General features: G+C 42.0%; 1 protein-coding gene across 1 annotated transcript in view; it reads left to right on the top strand.

Annotated features, from left to right (window-relative positions):
* Window positions 1–22,350, top strand: part of plcd3a (phospholipase C, delta 3a) — a 91,377-nt gene that overhangs the window by 11,503 nt on the left and 57,524 nt on the right. Inside the window, exons 5-7 of the mRNA XM_056288414.1 lie at window positions 15,852–16,019; window positions 19,654–19,882; window positions 20,914–21,043. Coding sequence (XP_056144389.1) covers window positions 15,852–16,019; window positions 19,654–19,882; window positions 20,914–21,043 — 527 coding nt within the window. The remainder of the gene's footprint in view (window positions 1–15,851; window positions 16,020–19,653; window positions 19,883–20,913; window positions 21,044–22,350) is intronic.

Genomic DNA, 22,350 nt, shown 5'->3' with positions numbered 1-22,350 from the left:
CTGACTGTTCTTCTTGTTGTGACATGCGTGCTAGGACCCAAAGAAGGTTTTTCTCTCTGGCAAGCTTAGTATTGGCTGCAGTATCGGCATCTGACTTTTTGCTTTGTGCTGGCCCTACCCGTTGTCCAGCACTGTAAGTTGGTAACATTGGTGGGGGTCCATCAATGCTTCTCTTCTTTTTTTGGGAACAGTGGGCATGGGTTGGACAGGAAGTGGGTTGACTGGCTTTGCTTGCACAGCAATCCCATTGACTCTGTGAGATGTTCCCTCACCACTGACAGTTTCTTCAAGACGGTCGATATTGTCCCAGGCTAAAGTTGTGAATATGCCAGGATGGATGTTAGCTGGAAGGGCAATGCCACTCCCTGATGATGAGAGTTTCTGGAGACACAGGGCAGTGTTGATCTCTTCCATCTGTGAATAGGACACACTGTGACCAAGTCGGTTGAGGATGTTTATCAACTCTACATTTCCTGTCAACGATTTGACACTGAATGGCAGAACAATGTGCTTGGAAGGCTTGGTATTTCCACATGTCACTGCATATACTATGTCATGGCCAAATGACTGCAGAAGGCACTGCACTCTCTGGGATGCATGATCAGGATCATTTGAGCCTGTGAGTAGAGAGTACAGGAAGATAATGAGCGACTCTGGAATGGTAGGACATTCTGCTTCTGGTTTGACTTCAGGCGGCCAGGTTTGAGGAACATCTTGACTTTTAATGTCTGCTCTCAATTTGATGGCTGCTTTGGCTATAACATCTTGTGCACTGACACTTTTCAGGGTCTGCAGCTCCCTTTTGAGAGACTGATTTTCTTTGGCAAGTTCCCTCATGGACAAGTTATCGGGATAGAGGAGGAATTTTCCTTTCTCATCAGGGAATATCTGCAAGGCTCCAGCAAACTCACTCTCCAGGTTTCGCCTTATGTGCTTCTTGGTAGATTCCTTGACTTGGGCAATGCCTTGGGAGTTCATTGAAGCTACCAGTCTAGAAGAGAGATCAGTCATTGTCATCACTTCAGGATTGCCAAAAAGCTCCATCCTGATGAAGAGGAACAGCTCATTGTATGCCTTATTCACAGCAGCTTCATACTGGGCTGCAGCATCATCATCTTCATTGCTGGCAACCTCTCCTTTGGAAACCTCTTCTTTGGTGTAAAGTCTATAGCATGACCTGTGGTAGTGCCCTTCAGCTGCTACAAGGTCTCTACTCACAATGGCAAGGATTCTGCTGTCCCTTTTCTTTGTGGCTGCACTCCTGATCTTTGCATCAGCTCGCAGTTCTCGACACTGCACCAGTACTTCTCTCGTATTCTGTCTCTTGGAATATTTGCTGTTTTTCTGACAAAATATGCACTCTGCATCATAAGTCCTAGATGTACTTGGAGCATGTTGAGCTACTCTCTTAGATTGTTTCTCTTCAGCAGAGACACAACTTTTCTTTTCTTTTGCAAGGAGGCCATCAAGAATTTGCTTCATAGTGAAGATACTGCGACACTTTCTGTGGTAGTAGATTGCTGGAATCTGTCCCTCAGGAATGTCTTTTGCCAGTTTCAAAACTGGTGCATGATTTCGTATCTGAGCTGCCCTGAGCAGAGTTCTCCATGAGTCGACACTTTGTAGTGAAACCAGCTTATCTGTATCATCAGAACAGTGGATAATGCACTCCACCCGTGGGTGCTTTGGTATTGGGTAAAAACTTGCTTGTTCACCAGTGGCCATATTCAGTTAGTTTTCACCTGCCACATACAAACAAATACATGTAACTTAGGTGTATGAACACTACTAAAACAAAGTTTACTTTGCTTCACCAGCGTCATATTACCATTATTTATCTTACATAGCCACAAATAGATACATTACCTAGTTGCTATGCAACAGCTGTATTTTGTCCACATGAGGCCGCTAAAATCAACACAAGATGAAAGTTCCTCGTAGCCACTTTAACTAATCATATTAACATATACATTAAAAGAACATGCTAACATTATGGGAAATTAGCTTACAATCTTCTCCAGAGTGAGACAAGAAGATAGATACCAGTTTCCTCTATATGTGTTTAGTAGAAAGCTATCTGGCTGCACGTTAGCCTAGCTTAGCACAATGAATGGAAGTACACAGTACTGGTTATCCTTGGTTGTTGGCCAACTAAGAACTGTCCCAGAGTTTAAGCTAGGCTAATCAGTACCAGGGGTGTTGAAATGCTATGTTTGTAAAAATCTGGGCAAATACACAATCGTGAGAGGCACAGAAACAGGTTTCCTGAAAGAAAAATGAAATAGCTGCTCATTTGGAAAGGTTATCATGTATTATTTTACTTCTGTTAGTGTACCAAATAAAATGGCACCAGTGAAGTTGTGTCACCTTGGGTGATATCGATATCTGGTCTGACCCATGGACTAACTGGCTTTGGTCTAGTTAGTTTCTTAGTAATAATGCCCTTCTAATTTAAGGTTCACAATCACCTCACACAATGAAATAGTATGGGTATATTATACATTTCCTGAATCTTTACAGTCCTGTGAGTATTCCAGTTTTTGTGTTTTGTGTCCCTGATATTCCTAGATGCCACAGGGCTAAAAGAAAGTATATAGTTTAGGCGAACATTGCAGAAAGATGTGTGTTATTGACGGGTTGAAGAGCTCAAGTGACCTCTATATTTGTGAGAAATATCCACAACAGGGCTTGAATGAAAGCTAAGAAGGTCCCCTTTAAAATGATACCAAAGACAATATTATAGAACATTGAAAAATGTCCTGACCATGAGGCTAAACCAGGATATGCACCAGTGTCTAAAATGCAATTTAGTTTAGCGGGTGGTTAACTACATGAGCTGATAACTGTGATACAGCTGCCACTCAGGAATGGTTATCATACCAAAATATCATCTACAGACATGGATCCTTTCAAAAATTATAAGTAAGTTTTGCCACCTTGAGTGTACCGAAATAGGAAATTTTGGGCTCTGGCCCATGGACTACTCAGGTGGTGGGGCAAGACCAAAACGGATTTATCCAAGGTAGACAGTGCTTTCATAATGTTAGACGAGTGCTCAATATTTTACACAGCCAGAAAGAGGTGACAGACACTGCCTTACTCTCACTTCATGCCGAGAAGGCCTTTGACCGTGTTGAATGGCCTTATTTGTTCGAGGTGCTCTCCCGCTTTGGCTTTGGAGATACATTTTGTAAATGGGTGAGAGTGCTCTGTACTGGGATTCCTGTGGAAGTCCTGACTAATAGTATGATTTCTAAACCTTTTACCATCTCTAGAAGTTGCCCGCAAGGGAGTCCTTTATCACCATTGCTTTTTATCCTTGCGATAGAGCCATTTGCCATAGCGGTGAGGATGCACAGTGACATTTATGGAATTCGAGAAGGTCATTTAAAACATAAAATAGTGCTCTTTGCTGATGATGTAATTTTGCTCCTAAAAAAATCTACATAGCTCTATCCCCGTACTCCTAGGTCTTATTGAAACATTTGGAAAAATATCTGGATATAAAGTTAATCATTCAAAATCATCTATAATTCTACTTAATGAATCAGGGAGGGAAAATAGCCATGTAAATGCTTCTACTTTCAATTCAATGGATAATTTCACATATTTGGGAATAAAAATTGTCCCTGAGGTGAATAGGATTGCTCAGAAAAATTATGACCCAATTCTGGAAGCTAGTATCTCATCAATAGAACGTTGGACATCTTTACCTATTTCAATGATTGGCAGGATAAATATTCTAAAAATGAACATACTCCTTAAATTTCTTTATTTGTTCCAGAATATCCCCCTGCCCCCTCCCTCATCTTTGTTTACTAGAATCAATAAATTGTTTACCAACTTTATTTGGCAAAATAAGTGTCCCAGATTACGTTTATCTTTACTGTATCTACCATATGACCAAAGAGGCCTTAAATGCCCAAACATCTAATGGTATTACTGGGCAGCTCAATTGTGGTCCATTATGTTTTATTTTTCATCCGGAACCCTCCCTGCTTGGTTGGATTTGGAATCCTCATCTGTTACACCAAGATTACCATTGCACTTATATTTGTATTCAGCAGATCGTAAATACCTGGGGAAAAATACAGAGAACCCTATTATATTGAATATGCTTGATGTTTGGTTTGACACTTGTAAATATTTGAATATAAACTCTTCCTGGTCATGCTTCAGTCCTATTTGGGGTAATGCCAATTTTAAACCAGGGAACAGTGATACATGATTTCGAATGTGGGTTGAAAAAGGGTTAAGGAAAGTGCAAGACATGTACAGTGAAAAGGAAGTATTTATGTCATTTGCAGAAATATCGACCAAATATGACATTCCAAAGAATCATTTTTTCAAATAACTTCAATTTAGGAGCTTTATATCCTCATCTCAAAATCATTCATTAGATAAACCTGGCATTTCTACATTAGAGGTAGCAGTCACTAGACGTTGTTATGATAAAGGTTTAATTTCAACTCTGTATGATTTGTTTGTGTCTGGATCTGATGATTCATCTGAATCAAAGCTGAGATTATGGGAGGAAGATATAGGGGAGGAAATATCTTTAGAAGACTGGAGTGAGGCATGTAAGGAGGCACAGAGGCAGACAATCAGCAGTAGCTTGAAACTTATCCAGTATAAATGGCTGATGCGGACATATATAACTCCGGTTAAAATACATAAGTTTAATGATAACATTCCTGATACTGGTATCAAGTGTACAGACACAAGAGGAACACTATATCATTGTATATGGGAATGTGTGAAACTGAAAACCTTTTGGCAAGATGTTATTGATATGATCTATCAAATTTTATCAAAGAAATTACCATTGGATCTCAAGCTTTTTATTCTTGGTATATATCCTACCAACCCACATTTACAAAGCAGAGAGTTCAGGTTTATAGACATGTGTATATTACAAGCTAAACGTATAATTGCTCTTAATTGGAAAAATGTTGATGGACCAAGAATTGGAATGTGGATCAAAGAAATGGCGTCAAACATGTCAATGGAAAAGATAACGTATATTGTTAGATGTAAACAAAATGTTTTTGATGATATCTGGACACCCTTTGTGTACTTCTTAAGGTATAATGTTAATGTTGGCAACTTGCTTCAGCAAGAACTGGGGGAGTAGGGTAGATTTACAGTGGCTTGCAAAAGTATTCATACCCCTTGAACTTTTCCACATTTTGTCATGTTTCGACCACAAACATAACTATATTTTATTGGAATTTTATGTGAAAGACCAACACAAAGTGGCACACAATTGTGAAGTACAAAGAAAATTATACATGATTTTAATTTTTTTTACAAATAAAAAACTGAAAATTGCGGTGTGCCAAAGTATTCAGCCCCCCTGAGTCAGTACTTTGTGGAACCGCCTTTTTCTGCAATTACAGCTGCAAGTCTTTTGGGGTATGTCTCTACCAGCTTTACACACCTAGAGACTGAAATTTTTGCCCATTCTTCTTTGCAAAACAGCTCAAGCTCAGTCAGATTAGATGGAGAGTGTTTGTGAATGGCATTTTTGAGATCTTGCCACAGATTCTCAATTGGATTTAGGTCTGGACTTTGACTGGGCCATTCTAACACATGAATATGTTTTGTTTTAAACCATTCCATTGTAGCCCTAGCTTTATGTTTAGGGTCGTTGTCCTGTTGGAAGGTGAACCTCCGCCCCAGTCTCGTCTTTTGCAGACTCCAACAGGTTTCTTCCAAGATTGCCCTGTATTTGGCCCCATCAATCTTCCCATCAACTCTGACCGTCTTCCCTGTCCCTGCTGAAGAGAAGCACCCCCAGAGCATGATGCTGCCACCACCATGTTTGACAGTGGGGATGATGGTGTGTTCAGAGTGATGTGCAGTGTTAGTTTTCCGCCACACATAGCGTTTTACATTTAGGCCAAAAAGTTTAATTTTGGTCTCATCTGACCAGAGCATCTTCTTCCACATGTTTGCTGTGTCCCCCACATGGCTTCTGGCAAACTGCAAACGGGACTTCTTATGGTTTTCTTTTAACAATGGCTTTCTTCTTGCCACTCTTCCATAAAGGCCAGATTTGTGCAGTGCATGACCAATAGTTGTCCTGTGGACAGATTCCCCCACCTGAGCTGTGGATCTCTGCAGTTCGTCCAGAGTCACCACCGGCCTCTTGGCTGCATCTCTGATCAGTTCTCTCCTTGTTCGGCCTATAAGTTTAGGTGGACGGCCTTGTCTTGGTAGGTTTGCAGTTGTGCCATACTCTTTCCATTTCCAGATGATGGATTGAACAGTGCTCCGTGAGATGTTCAAAGTGTGGGAAATCATTTTATAGCCTAACCCTGCTTTAAACTTCTCCACAACTTTATCCTTGACATGTCTGGTGTGTTCCTTGGACTTCATGATGCTGTTTGCTCCCCAATATTCTCTTAACAAATCTCTGAGGCCGTCACAGAACAGCTGTATTTGTACTGAGATTAGATTACACACAGGTTGACTCTATTTAGTCATTAGGTCAACATTCGATCATTCAGCAATCATCAGGCAACTGGTTGCACTCAGAGAAAAGGGGGCTGAATACTTTTGCACACCGCACTTTAAAGTTTTTTATTTGTAAAAAAAAAGATAAAATCATGTATAATTTTCTTTGTACTTCACAATTGTGTGCCACTTTGTGTTGGTCTTTCACATAAAATTCCAATAAAAAATATTTATGTCTGTGGTCGTAACATGACAAAATGTGGAAAAGTTCAAGGGGTATGAATACTTTTGCAAGCCACTGTATATGATCGTGTACATTGACCAGAAAAACAGCCTTTAAATCTTCTTTCTTTTTAATGTTTTTTTTCTTTTTCCTTTTTTTCATCTTCTCGTTACTTTTGTTTATTTTATATGACTTTCTTTTTTGTACTTAAGTTGTTAGGGATTGGGTTATGGGAGGGAGAACAGGGTGAAAAATGTTTGCTGTGTTCTGTACTGTTGATGTAAAATTTGATGTGATTTGCAAACTGAAAACCAATAAATATATTGTTAAAAAAAAGCAACACTCAGGGACACACAGTTTTCCTTTAGCTCTATCAAATGCAAAGCAGCACAGGTTCAGTTTTTCACAGGTCTGACCAGTGTCATTTTTGAGTGGTTGCTCCAAACGGTAAAAGACAGTGTAGAGGTTGTGCGTGGCTCTCTGACCCTGGAGGACCATCTATTGGCTATCCTGGTGAAACTCCGATGAGGGCTCAACAACAAGGATATTGCATTCAGATTTAATGTTACCAAATGTGACATCTCTAAGATTATGAGAAGTTGGCTCCCTGTTATGTCTCAGGTTTTGAAACCTCTCATCAAGTGGCCAAGCAAGCATGCAATATTAGGGAATATGCCAAAATGTTTTAAAGCTAAATACGCACATTGCAGATGCATTATTGACTGCACTGACATTTTTATTAACAGACTCACGGATCTAACCTCCAGAGCCCAAACATATTTGAATTATAAGAGCCACAACACAGTTAAGTATTTGGTTGGCTTGTCACCTGCAGTAGCCATTACTTTTCTGTCCGTAGGTTGGGGTGGGCATATTTCTGATAAACAACTTAGAACTGAGTCTGGATTTTATGACCTAGAAGTAAATGATGAGGTACTAGCAGATCGTGTTTTTACCATCAGAGATGAGCTTGCCGTACGCAGTACCACCCTTAGAATCCCTCACTTTACGAAAGGTAAAAAGCAGCTCTCTGCTCAAGAAGTGGAAACATCAAGGCGTTTGTCTAACATGAGAATACACATTGAAAGAGCAATAGGTAGATGGAAGAATTTCAAAATTCTGACAACTGTACAGGTAATGGAATAACAGTTCCATTCACACACTCTTAGATGACATGGTGATTGTGTATGCAGCATTAACAAACCTCTGTAAATATATAGTCCCTAGAAAATAACTTGTCAATGTTTTGATAAAGGATCCATGAAATTATAATCTACATTTTCCAGCATGTAGAGTCAAAGATAAATTTCAAGGTTTTTATTAGTCCTACGTTTATGTGCAGGTACAGCAGCAGTGACAAGAGGTATTTTTTTTGTTTTTTTACAAGATGCACACTTATTGTAAAAAAATTTTTTTTTTATTGAGATTAATTCAACATTCAATTGTTTTAATGTAAGATACAACTACAGGCAGTGCCAATTTATTACTGCATTAAATGATTTGTTTCACAGTACATCTTTTTGACTTCATTTTTTTTGCAGTGTTCACAATACCAATCCACAATCCTTCTTTTGATTTTTCGTAGTGAAAATGGTTCTTGCACTTTGCACACTTTCTGAACTCTGGCCTTTCACAGTGGGAGCAGACTGTAGGTGCTTGTATGTTTGGGTCCATGCTGGGGGTTAAGAGCTCAGGCAAAACACTTTGTTTGAAGAACTGTTCATCAACAGGCAAGACTGTTTGCAGCATTTTTTCATCTCTGGCTAAGCGAGTGATAATTACATCCTGCTCTGTCCAAACCACAAAGTCGCAGTACTGGACGTCACATACAAACATGAAGCTGAACTTGGTGGTAGTATTCATAGTTCTTCTTGAGGTGTAGTGATTTGTCTAAGCAAAACAGTGTCCTCACTGCTTCCTGTCAGACCATCACGGTATTTTTATGGGCACTTAATCTCCACAGTTCCTCTCCCATAGCAGGTACAGTTTGCCATTCCATCTGGTGATGCCCCAAGATGTGGTTTGTCTGGATGCACAACAAAACTGCAGAGTTTCATGTCGAAGTTTTGATGTTGTGGTTTCATTATTGCTCTGTATCATTTTCTGGCTGTGTCTGAAGTAATACTTGGGGTAGTATTGGTAGAGGATCAATGACCACACCGGGTTATAGAACTCAGATTTAATTGTGGCTCAGTAGGCAGACGTAATAACCATACATGGTAGTAGTGTAACTATAATAACAGTCCGGGTAGTACATAACACCTAGTGTAGTTCCAGTGGATATACATAGCATTATATCACTACATCCCCCCTGTTTAGTTTTCAATTTTTTCAGTATCAAAATACTCAAGAACATTCGATTATATAAACCAACATATCACACAATTCCAATGTGGTACAATCATTGATCAGCATTGTACAGTCATTACACAGAGGTTGCCTTCTCTTTTTCTTTTTTTAAACAACACAACTCAAAATTGTCCATCTCACAAAACAATAAACATATTCAGAGCCCTCCTTTTTGTGTGATTGTCTGTACTCATAGTCCTTGTAGTGATCTGGTTTGGAAACAGCTCTTCCATATCTTGTGCATACTGGCTGGAAGAAGTTCCAGCTGCATGAGTGTCCTGTTGAGGTTCTGTGAAGCGGGTTCTTGCGCTCCTCAGTGCATGGGGGTGGTGAATTTCCCGCAGGTGGCTCCTGCCACGTCTGAGTTTGTTCCCATTTGATGTTTGCACAATGTAGCTCCTTGGCTCATTGCACTTTCGTATGACAGTGGCTGGATACCACGTCCCTTTTTCCTTGTTTAGGACAGATATGTGCTGTCCGGGACCGAGTGGAGGTAGTTCTCTGCCGCTGCTGCGGTCATGATGTTACTTCATGTCTGCTGTTCTCTGCTCCAGGTGAGTCGGTTTTCCTCCTTGCCTGGGTCCCCTCGATTCGTCAGCAGGGTGGTGACTGGCCTTCCGAAGATCAGTTCTGCTGGTGATGGTAGTTTACTGTCGATGGGTGTTGCTCTGACCTGTAGTAAGACCACTTGTATATTACCTCCTTGTCTCATGGTTTTCTTCACAATGGATTTGATGTGTCGCACATGCCTCTCAATGAATCCATTGCTTTCTGGATAGTGGGATGAGCTTGTCACGTGCCTGATTCCCCAGTCAGCCGTGCATTTCTGGAACGCGTGCCCTGTGTACTGGGGTCCATTATCTGTAAGTATCTTGTCAGGCCTTCCAAAAAGAGACATGTACATTTCCATTTTTTGTGCTACTGCCCGGCTGGACACAGGCATGGGCATTTCATCCACTAGAGGGAACTTAGAATATCTGTCCACAATCAGTAAATACTGATGTCCATCGATCTCGAATAGATCAGAAGCTAGGGATTGCCATGGTTTTGACAGTGTGTTGTGTGGGTTGAGAGGTTGCTCTGGATTTGCATCCTGATGTTCCACGCATACGCTACATGACCTGCAGACTCTTTTGATGTCATCATTCATGCTGATCCAGTAGACACTTTCTCTCGCCAGTCGCCGTGTCTTTTCGATGCCCTGGTGTCCTACATGCAGCTGTTCGAGTATAGAATCAGTCATGGAGTCTGGGATGAGCACCGGTCTGCCTTTGAATATGTCTCCTGCTTCAACTGCGAGCTCATCTCTGAATGACCAGTACTCACGTAGTTGTCTTGGTAGATCTTTGATGTTGTCTGGCCATCCCTGGTGGATCATCTCTTTCAGTGCATTGAGTCTGGGGTCGCTGGTGGTTTCCGTTCAGAGTGCATCCTGTTTCTCGGGAGAGAAGTTTATTATGCAACAGTGAGCATCTCTGGATCCTCGACTTCTGCCTCTATTCCACCAATGCGCTCGTCTAGCTCGATGTTGCTGTTGTTCTCAGGGTTGGGTAGTCGGCTGAGTGTGTCTGCCAGGACCATCTGGTTTCCTGGTCGATACGTGACCTCGTAGTTGTATTCTTGTGTTTTTATCAGCATTCGCTGAAGCCGTGGCAGGGCGGCATGCAGTGGCTTTGTGCATATGGTAACGAGGGGTTTGTGGTCTGTAACTACAATGAATGACTTCCCATACAGGTAGGTATGGTATCGCTGCATTCCATAGACTATGGCCAGCATTTCTCGCTCTATGTTGCTGTACCTGGATTGGCAGTCGTCCAGTGTCTTTGAGCCAAAAGCTATGGGTCTGTTGTTCTGCACTAATGCCACGCCCAGTCCTTTCTGTGATGCATCGACCTCAAGTGTCAGAGGTGTGCTTGGATCATAGTACTTCAGGCAGTCATGTTCGGTGATAACTCAGTTCAGATCCTCAAAGCTCTTTTAGTGGTCAGTGTCCCATGTCCAAGGCACGTCACTTTTCAGCAGCACCCTCAGTGTGTGTGCTTTGTCTGCGAACTTTGGGATGTAGGGTGACAGGTAGGTCAGCATCCCCAAGAATCTGCTCAGTTCATCTTTGTTCCGGGGTGTCGGCATTTTCTGGATGTCCCTGATTTTGGCTGGGTCAGGTTTGATGCCTTTGTCTGTGTACAGGTTGCCAAAGAATGAGATGCTTGTCTGTTTGATTGTGCACTTGTCACTGTTGAACACAATACCTGTCTTGGCTGATCTCTCCATCAGGTTGGTCAGGTTCCTGTCATGCTCCTCTTCGTTCGCTCCGTAGACTGCGATATCATCGGCTATGCTGACGACACTGTCGAGCCACTCCAGGATTTGGTCCATCTTTGCCTGGAAGAGATGTTGAGAGACACTGAGACCAATATCCAGCTTTTGCGTCAAGTTTACTGAATATTTTTGCATTTGCAAACTTCGGGTTCAGTTCCTCCACAGTAGGACTCTTGTGTGGGCATCTCCTAAGGCTGGCATTAAGCTTTTAGGGGTCTAAGCATATACGAAGGAAACTGTCTTTCTTTGTGCTGTATGCCAGACTCGAGCACCAGTCTGTGTGCTGTTCTACTTTTCTTAACACATCTTGTTCGACTAGGTTATTCAGTTCATCTTTCAGTTTGTCTTTGATGTGGATGCTGCACTTACGTGGTGGGTCTATGAATGGTTCAGCATCCTTTTTCAGGAAGAGCTTGGCCTTTCCACTGAAATTGCCAATTTTGTCAAACTGGTCTGGGTATGCTCTCTTTAGGTCTGCGCTATTAGATATGGTCATTTTGGGTTTTGTCTGTCTTGTGTTGACTTTTTCCTGGTTTGCATTTCCTTTCTCGGTCACTGCATCTACATTGACAGTCACTAGGTTTAACAGTTCACATGTTTGGCAGCCCAACTATGGCTGGCCCTGGTACGTCTACAACGTAGAACTTTGCATTAATCCATTTGGATTCTTTGTACTGGCATAGAATGTCAATGGTGCCTAGGCAGGGGATGGCGTGACCATTGTATGCAGATAGCCTCCTGTTGGTTTTTTTCAGTCGTTTCTGGGTGCATGCATTTACACCGTACATCTGCTTGAAGGTACGTAATGGGAGTGTGTTGCCTGACGCACCTGTGTCTATCTTCAGACGTAGTGTGTATCTACGACCAGGTAGGTCAGGTGGTGTCACCTTCAGGACTGTGTACGCCTCCTCTCTTGTCGGCTTGCTGTCTATGCTATGCATGCACTTTTCACTGATAGTTATGGAGTGGAACTGTTTCTGGTAGGTACTTTCGTTCTCACTGTCCGTTTCACTGCTACTCTCTACAGCATGTATGCGAGTCCTGCTCTGTTGCTTTTTGTCTTTATAGGTTTTGCGCTTGTGCTGTTTGTCTTGTGGTGTGTGGGACTTACTTCCCCCGCTTCTGCTCTGGCTGGAGTGTTCCTGGCACTCTTGTTTGGCCTTCCTGCAGCACCGCTCCCAGTGACCTTTTGCACCACACATATTGCATTCATCATCATATGCAGGACATCGACGTGGTTTGTGGCTTCTCCCACAGTTACGACATATGCGGTCCCTGTCCACAGCATGGATTCTCTCATTGTGTGACAGGCTAAGTTTGCCTAACTGTTCATTGCCTGCTGTCAGGGCTTCATATTTTCGTCCCTCGGCCAGAACCTCTGCTAAGGAGTATCCTTTTGGTTTGCCGTATAGATCATTCCTCAGAGCATCATGGGGAGTGCTCGCAATAATGAGCTCAATCATATGCTCGTTAAGCTCTTCGTCTGAAAACTGACATTTCTGTGCTAGTGTTCTGGCTCTGGTCACAAAATCATCAATATTCTCATCTGGTTTCTGTCTGTGTTGCATCAGTTGCAGTCTATGGATTCTGAAATTTACATTCAACTTTAGCTGTTTTTCAAAGAAGTCTCATAGTTTGGCAGGCTTTTTCTTTTCGTCATCGGTGAGACCACTGGCGTTCAGTCTTTTTAATCCTTCATCTCCAATTCCAAGACATATTTTCGTAGCTTGTTTAGCTGCGCCATTTATTTCTTCATCTTCTAAATACAGAGTCATTTTCTGTTTTATACAGTGAAATTGCCTCACCCAGGCCCGGGTCTGACCAATTCATCGTCGGTAGATGCGATGCCATGACGTCTCCTGTTGCTAGCTAGCTAGTTAGCTTTGCGGCTAGCTCAGCTCCGGCGCACTCTTGCTTGAATGATGACAGAAATTATCCACGGACAATTTTATCAGTCTATCTTCATTCTTCATAGAGAGTACTTTACCGCTGCCACCATGAAGTAATACTTGGGGTAGTATTGGTAGAGGATCAATGACCACAACGGGTTATAGAACTCAGGTTTAATCGTGGCTCAGTAGGCAGACATAATAACCATACATGGTAGTGGTGTAACCATAATAACAATCCGGGTAGTACATAACACCTAGTGTAGTTCCAGTGGATATACATTGCATTATATCACTACAGTGTCCTCATTCTTTCTTTCCCAATCTATTGCATTTACACGGGACAAGTCTTTGTCATCGTAGTGCATTACCTGTTTGACTAAGTTCGTTTTAGCTGTCTCGGCTCTTACAGTGCATACACGATGTACGGTGGTGCTGACCTGAGCTTAAAGCATATGGGTCTCCAAGACGTATCCATTCACCAAGGTTAATTTCGTAGCATAACTGGTCTTATCACTGGGTGACAAGCTGTTGTAGTAGGCAGAAAACATTTTGAAACTAAAATCAAGCCGTTGTAATGTATCGGAAGTTCGCTAGCCATTTTCATACCAAGCCGAGACGGTAATCAACAGTCCGGTAACGTTCTTCCTGCAGCCAAGCGGTGCGCGCATCCCCAGTGTTTGATAACAAATAATTCTTCTATACAGAAGGCCAGAAGGAATTACGTTGTGTCTTTGTGGATTTACAGAAAACATATGACAGGGGGCTGAGACGGGAGGTGTGGTACTGTATGAGGAAGTCGGGAGTTGCAGAGAAGTATGTAGGAGTGGTGTAAGATATGTATGAGGGCAGTGTGACGATGAGGCATGTGGTTGGAATGACAGGTGGGTTCAAGGTGGAGGTGGAATTACATCAAAGGATCAGCTCTGAGCCCTTTCTTGTTTGCAATAGTGATGGATATCAGGCAGGAGTCTCCGTGGACTATGATGTTTACGGATAACATTGTGATCTGTAGCAAGACTAGGGTGCAAGTTGAGGAGAGCCTGGAGAGGTGGAGGTATGCACTGGAGAGAAGAGGAAGAAAGTCAGTAGGAGTAAGACGGAATACATATGCATGAATGAGAGGGAGGACATTAGAATGGTGAGGATGCAAGGAGTAGAGGTGACAAAGGTGGATGAGTTTAAATACTTGGGGTCAACTGTTCAAAGTAACAGGGAGTGCAGAAGAGAGGTGAAGAAGAGAGTGCAGGTAGGGTGGAGTGGGTGGAGAAGAGTGTCAGGAGTGATTTGCAACAGAAGGGTACCAGCAAGAGTTAAAGGGAAGGTTTACAAGATGGTTGTGAGACCAGCTATGTTATATGGGTTGGAGACAGTGGCACTGATGAAAAGACAGGAGGCGGAGCTGGAGGTGGCAGAGTTGAAGATGCTAAGATTTTCATTGTGAGTGATAAAGAAGGACAGGATTAGGAACGATGATGTTAGCGGATGACATTGTGATCTGTAGCAACCGTAGGGTGCAGGTTGAGGAGAGCCTGAAGAGGTGAAGGTATGCACTGTAGAGAAGAGGAATGAAAGTCAGTAAGAGTAAGAATACATATGCATGAATGAGAGGGAGGACAGCGGAATGGTGAGGATGCAAGGAGTAGAGGTGGCAAAGGCATATGAGTTTAAATACTTGGGATCAACTGTTCAAAGTAACGGAATGCAGAAGAGAGGTGAAGTAGAGTGCAGGCAGGGTGGAGAAGAGTAAGAAGTGATTTGTGACAGAAAGGTACCAGCAAGAGTAAAAGGGAAGGTTTACAAGATAGTTGTGAGACCAGCTATGTTATATGGTTTGAAGACAGTGGCACTGATGAAAAGACAGGAGATGGAACTGGGGGTGGCAGAGTTGAAGATACTAAGATTTTCATTGGGAGTGATAAAGAAGGACAGGATTAGGAATTAGTATATTAGAGGGACAGCTCAGGTTGGACGGTTTGGAGACAAAGCAAGAGTGGCAAGATTGAGATGGCTTGGACATGTGTGGGAGAGATGCTGGGTATATTGGGAGAAGGATGCTGAATATGGAGCTGCCAGGGAAGAGGAAAAGAGGAAGGCAAAAGAGGAGGTTTATGGATGTGCTGAGAGAGGACATGCAGGTGGCTGGTGTGACAGAGGAAGATGCAGAGGACAGGAAGAGATGGAAACAGATGATCCGCTGTGGCGACCCCTTATGGAAGCAGCCGAAAGCAGCAGCAGCAGTAGTAGTAGTAGCAGTAGTAGTAGTAGTTAGTATTCAGTGACATGTCAATTACTTAATAATGTTCATTGTGAAATTAAGGCAAGGAACGAGACTGCCTGAAAAGAAATGTTAATACATTTTATTTATTTATTTATTTATTTATTTATTTATTCATTCATTTACAGCAGGGGGACATGATGTGAACTTTCTAGGAACTCCCAATCAAATCATTTAGAACTATGATAAAACAGAAATATATAATGAAATACACATTGTACAGATTCCTTTTGTTAATTATGACATACAGTCTAAGTCATGACGTACTCACACAAAGTCAAAGTTGTTATCCATTAATTTTCCATTTTCTGCTGATTTCTATTTGGTGCTCCAGGGGTTCAAGATAATGAGGACATACGTGTGATGATGCAGGGCTCCAGCATGGTAAAGGTGCGCTCTTCAAGATGGCAGAAGAGCCGTAACCTGAAGTTATTGGAGGATGGGGTCACTGTGTGGTGCGAGTCCACCAAGAGCTCCCGCAAGGCCAAAGCCCAACAGACATGTAAGTATGCCCACAGCCTCTAACTCCTGGGACAAGCTAAGCTGCAGGGAGAAAAGAGAGTGTGTTGGCTGGTAAGAGCAAACTAAGATGTAAAGGAGAGATACAGGTAGAGGAAGAGGAAAGGGAGGAGAGATTTTGTTATGAGCAGTGAGGCTATATATTTGAATTTGATTTCCTTTGCTTTGCCACCTGCTTCTGGGCTGGGTTTAGAGACCCGTGCCTGAGCTGAGAAAAGATTGTAGTTCTTCTTCTTCTTCTTCTTCTTCTGCTTCTGCTGCTTCTTCCACTTCTTTTTCTTCTGCTTCTGTTTCTTCTGCTTTTGCTTTTGCTTTTTCTCTTTCTTTTGGATACTCCCATTAGGGGTCACCACAGCGGATCAACCATTTCCATCTCTTAAGACTGTAGTTATCTTATAAAGTGTGCAGTGGAACACATTTGCTCTTTACAACAGCTACCATCCCATCCACTCCATTGTCAGTAGAAAATAGTTCTGGAATATATTTTCAACATTATTTTTCTCTGTGTCTGCTTGCTTAATTGACTGATCTATTGAATAGCAGGCTGTTTTCTGTACATAACTGGCATCTATGTTCAGTTTACTAGCTTTGTAATTTGTTCATAGAAACACATACCCAATTAAATTTAAATAAATAATTGAATAATAATATTAATAATAAATAATTTTTAAAATGTTAAATTACATATGTGGGTGTAAAGAGCATTTAAGTACACTACCGTTCAAAAGTTTGGGATCACCCAAACAATTTTGTGTTTTCCATGAAAAGTCACACTTATTCACCACCATATGTTGTGAAATGAATAGAAAATAGAGTCAAGACATTGACAAGGTTAGAAATAATGATTTGTATTTGAAATAAGATTTTTTTACATCAAACTTTGCTTTCGTCAAAGAATCCTCCATTTGCAGCAATTACAGCATTGCAGACCTTTGGCATTCTAGCTGTTAATTTGTTGAGGTAATCTGGAGAAATTGCACCCCACGCTTCCAGAAGCAGCTCCCACAAGTTGGATTGGTTGGATGGGCACTTCTTTGAGCAGATTGAGTTTCTGGAGCATCACATTTGTGGGGTCAATTAAACGCTCAAAATGGCCAGAAAAAGAGAACTTTCATCTGAAACTCGACAGTCTATTCTTGTTCTTAGAAATGAAGGCTATTCCATGCGAGAAATTGCTAAGAAATTGAAGATTTCCTACACCGGTGTGTACTACTCCCTTCAGAGGACAGCACAAACAGGCTCTAACCAGAGTAGAAAAAGAAGTGGGAGGCCGCGTTGCACAACTGAGCAAGAAGATAAGTACATTAGAGTCTCTAGTTTGAGAAACAGACGCCTCACAGGTCCCCAACTGGCATCTTCATTAAATAGTACCTGTTAGAGCCTGTTTGTGCTGTCCTCTGAAGGGAGTAGTACACACCGGTGTAGGAAATCTTCAATTTCTTAGCAATTTCTCGCATGGAATAGCCTTCATTTCTAAGAACAAGAATAGACTGTCGAGTTTCAGATGAAAGTTCTCTTTTTCTGGCCATTTTGAGCGTTTAATTGACCCCACAAATGTGATGCTCCAGAAACTCAATCTGCTCAAAGAAGTGCCCATCCAACCAATCCAACTTGTGGGAGCTGCTTCTGGAAGCGTGGGGTGCAATTTCTCCAGATTACCTCAACAAATTAACAGCTAGAATGCCAAAGGTCTGCAATGCTGTAATTGCTGCAAATGGAGGATTCTTTGACGAAAGCAAAGTTTGATGTAAAAAAAAAATCTTATTTCAAATACAAATCATTATTTCTAACCTTGTCAATGTCTTGACTCTATTTTCTATTCATTTCACAACATAGGGTGGTGAATAAGTGTGACTTTTCATGGAAAACACAAAATTGTTTGGGTGATCCCAAACTTTTGAACGGTAGTGTATGTGAGAGAATTCATTTTCATTTTTTTAATGAAATTAGGTCTGGAATTTCAGCATATTTTAATGTTTCATTCTTCTGTTCAAATTTCATTGCTAAGGTAGGAATGAGAACTTACACTTGAGGGAAGAGGAAAAGGTCTTAGGGGCAACTGACATTCACATGATCAGCTTTTCTCCCTCGCCCCCTTACTCTTTCTCTCTCGCTCTAATTATCCTCCTTCTTTTTTTTGTTGCTCTGGCCTTTACCTTTTCCACTTTTGCTGTGTTTGTGTCATGTTTATCAGTGTCTCTCTCCCTGATCATAGAATACATGTAATTTCCCTCTTACTGACATTGCGTTGCTCTCGCAGCTTGCATACAGCCTTGCACAGCATAAGAAGTCCATGGGTGGTGACAGCAAATGTGATTCTGTTGCAGTCATGCTAGAAATAGACAGTGTGTTGGTGTTATGATCTGCGACACCCAGACTCTCTCTCTGGCACTCAACTATCACGACAATATACAGGGCAAAGGGCAGGGTGACCACCTGAGCAGACAGAAACACTGACGTATAAGCTCACTGACGCATTGCTTTCTTCTGTGTACTTCTTCTTTTGTGTGTGTGTGTGTGTGTGTGTGTGTGTGTGTGTGTGTGTGTGTGTGTGTGTGTGTGTGTGTGTGTGTGTGTGTGTGTGTGTGTGTGTGTACTCAGCTTAAAGGCTTGAACTTATGCCTCTGACCCTGCTCCTCCAGGGTCAGTCTGGTCTGGTTCCTGCCGCTCATCATGAAGCCTTTTCCCTCTGTAGGTGTGTGCATGCCAGTTCACACCACACTGGCATGACCCCCCCCCCCTCCCAACACACACACACACACACACACACACACACACTACAAATACTCCATGCTTGTAGTTATAGGTATTGGGTAACCACAGAGAAGGAATGCGTCAGCACTTCTGAAGAGGTGGATGGGGCCTTTATAATGTCTAGCAAGAGAAAGAAGCCATTGTTTGGACAGACACTGCTTATTGCCCATGTGAGCAAACATTGCACTGTCATTATCAGTCATATATTGCTTTTCTCACTGGACAGCTGATCTTAGAGCAGAAATGGACAACCCCCTGTACTAAACAATATTGCTGTGAAAAGAAAGGATTTTACCCCTTTCTCTGTACTGGGCATTGGGTGTTTGGTTTGTGCTGTGGAGTTGATTTCTCTGAGCAGTTATTTAAAGCAAAATGTGAGGCACTGTCTACCCATATCATTGGATATTGCTGACTCAAAGATCATTTACAGCGGCCGATGAGATGGCATCATGTTTTCAGTGGCTTTAGAGAGAGCATCTGTTGGTATTTAACTGAAGATGTAGCATATGCTCCAGTGTCCAACCAATACCATAGTTGCAGGTTAAATTTATTCTATTCAGACGCATGTACATTGTGCACATTTGCTACACTGATGCTTGTAAAGGTCATTTTTACAACAGCCATATTTGTACCAAAGTATTGCATTGGTATGTCTGGGTGCAAGGCAGAATTTATGACTATGCCTACTTAACATTTGAACCTTGACCTTTCAGTTGCTCTCAATTCTCCTTTAGCACCATGTGCTTTCAAGACTACTGTGGTGTCCAACTAGAGCTCTGGTCACCAACCAACTCTTTGGCTTTTTTGTCCCTATTGACTTTTATACCAACCTTCACTACCATATCTCCCCTCTGTCCTCCCAGTCTCAGTGACAGAGGTGGAATGTGTGCGGGAGGGCTGTCAGTCAGAAGCCCTCCGGACACTGTATGGATCAGTGCCAGAAAATCAGTGCTTCACAGTGGTGTTTCGAGGACCCAGGAAGAGCCTGGACCTGCTGTGCCCCAGTGCAGATGAAGCTCAGTGCTGGGTCCGTGGAATCCGCACCTTGAAGGAATGTGTGGCCAACATGACCCAGAAGGAGAAGCTGGATCAATATCCTTACCATCTCAACGTGCCATCTTCAGCCCAGAATAAATATAGGGCGGTTGAGACTGAGTTGCTAAGATGACCAACCCTGCTTTGGTTGTAACACTGTAACATGTGCCATCTGATGTCCACAGCATAGCTAAGATGTGCAGCAATGACCAGCCAAAAACACTGTCTAAATATAGTCTGAATATTCTCGTCAATTATAATCCCTCATAGCCACTCAGAGACATAAGTGTAGTTAGCCTTTATCTCTAAGATCCTCCTTGCTTCTTTGTTTTTCTAATTTTATGTTGAAATAATTTTTAGTAGTGAAAACACAAATCAAAAGGGCAATTTGGCATATGTTAGTGCATGATAGTAATGTGCAGTAGATGGTTCAGGGGTTAAAAAGTGTCAAACCTTTTTCTTTTTTTTACAATTGGTCTTTTTGTGTGGTTTCAAGTTTCCATTTATTTTAATATTTATAGAAAGTTGAATGGGCTGTATATCCACCTTTTGAAATGCAATTTAGATGGGCGTAAAGTAGCTAGTGGGAGACAAAAGAAACACAGAAAAAACTCTGGCAGGATTCAATCCTTGGCCAGTAAGGGTGCACACAGACATACCCACTCAAACATCTTCAAGCACCACATTTTTCGTTATTGAATTTGTGGAATATGAAAGATTCGACATGAAAAATGTAATATTGTCTTTCAGCTTTTGATGTTTACTGAGCTCCATGACAAACAATGCTAAGATAATCACCAAGGTAAAAAAAAGACCAATTTTAAATGATTGTTTTATATTTTCCACTACGTGCAGATTAGCATCTGGATATACTACCTTACTCACTCACTTAATATAGATAATTACCCATGTTCATCAAAGGCAAAACTCTTGTAATGATTAAAATAACACTGAATTAGTATTCAATACACCTGATTTAAATGTATCACTATGTGATGGAAAATGTATCACTGCGTACACAAACTACCTTCAAAGTACGCATGGTGGTATATTGGTTTAATCTACTTCTATTCCTTAACCACCAACACTTGGATCCGTGGCTACCTCAGACGGGCTGATCAGAACCAGGATGGCAAGATGAGCTACGATGAGGTCAAACGACTACTGCAGATGATCAACATTGACCTAAATGAACAGTATGCCCGCTCTTTATTCAAGGTTAGAGTTATGAGAACATTCCAAAATGTTCTTGTACTTTCAAAATATCTTAAGTTCTCTTATTCCAGAAAGTTGAATCAGTTTATCTGGACACAACATTTAGTGGGAGAAATATTTCCTCACTCATCTAAGCGACTTCATAAGTTTCAATTGGCTGCAGGAATCCCCAACCTTATAAACAATACAGTTCCATAACAACTGAAACCAGCACAGTTGCATCACAACCAAAACCAGTGATCGGTTTCATATGGAAATTGCTGTGACCATTAATGAGAGTTAAAATGGCCATGTGTACTACTCACAGAGGATTGGGGAATAGTTGCAATCACAGCATTGTAAGATGGATTTACTGTTAGCGCCCCCCCCCCGACTTGCGGATGGTCGTTCTCTCTTCATATAGATGGGCTTTTTGACTCCCTGTTCAAACCAGCGTTCCTCCCTATCAAGGTTGTGCACATCCTCATCCTTGAAAAAGTGGCCACTGGCCTGTAGATGGGTGTAGACTGCAGAGTCCTGGTCTGACGTGTTAGCTCTCCTGTGTTGTGCCATACTCTTCACCAGAGTCTGTTTGGTTTCCCCAATGTACAATTCATGTTAATCCTCCTGGCACTTAACAGTATACACTATACCACTGTTTGTGCCTGGAGACCTGATCCTTGGGGTGGACCAATTTCTGGCACAGCGTTGTTTTGGAGTTTGAAAGCAACCAAGACGTGTTGTTTGGAAAATATGTGTCTCAACTTTTGCGACACTACTGCCACATACGGAATCACCACTGGTGATTGGACAAAAGCTTAGACAGCTTTTGTCCTTCTCCTCTCTTTGATTGGCTGGTGCATTGCTTGGGCGTCTTCCTGGCTTTGACAAATGCCTGGTTAGGATAACCACACTTAACCAGGGCCTGTTTAATGTGGGATTTCTCCCCTTCCCTGTCCTCTGTGTCAGTTGGGACATTGTCAGCTCGGTGGTGCAGTGTCCTGATGACTCCTAGTTTGTGCTCCAGTGGATGATGAGAGTCAAACCTTAACTACTGATCAGTATGTGTTGGTTTACGGTAACCATCAACAGTCAAATGTCCCCCATCACCAATTGCATTTCACAGTTTAAGAAGGCTAACCTGTCATTTTTCACATCCTCCCTGGTGAACTTGATCTGGTTGTCCACAGAGTTTATGTGTTCAGTGAAATTTGGTACCTACTGAGATTTAAGTTTAACCCTGGTGTCATCCACATATCTACACCAGTGGCTAGGTGGTGTCCCTGGATAGGACCTCAGAGCCCTCTTTTCCACTTCCTCCATATAAAAGT

The sequence above is a fragment of the Lampris incognitus genome, chromosome 10, assembly GCF_029633865.1.
Source record: "Lampris incognitus isolate fLamInc1 chromosome 10, fLamInc1.hap2, whole genome shotgun sequence".
In the NCBI taxonomy this organism is placed as follows: Eukaryota; Metazoa; Chordata; class Actinopteri; order Lampriformes; family Lampridae; genus Lampris; species Lampris incognitus.
The sequence above is the reverse complement of the archived record's forward strand: the minus strand, read 5'-3'. Positions and strand labels throughout refer to the sequence as shown.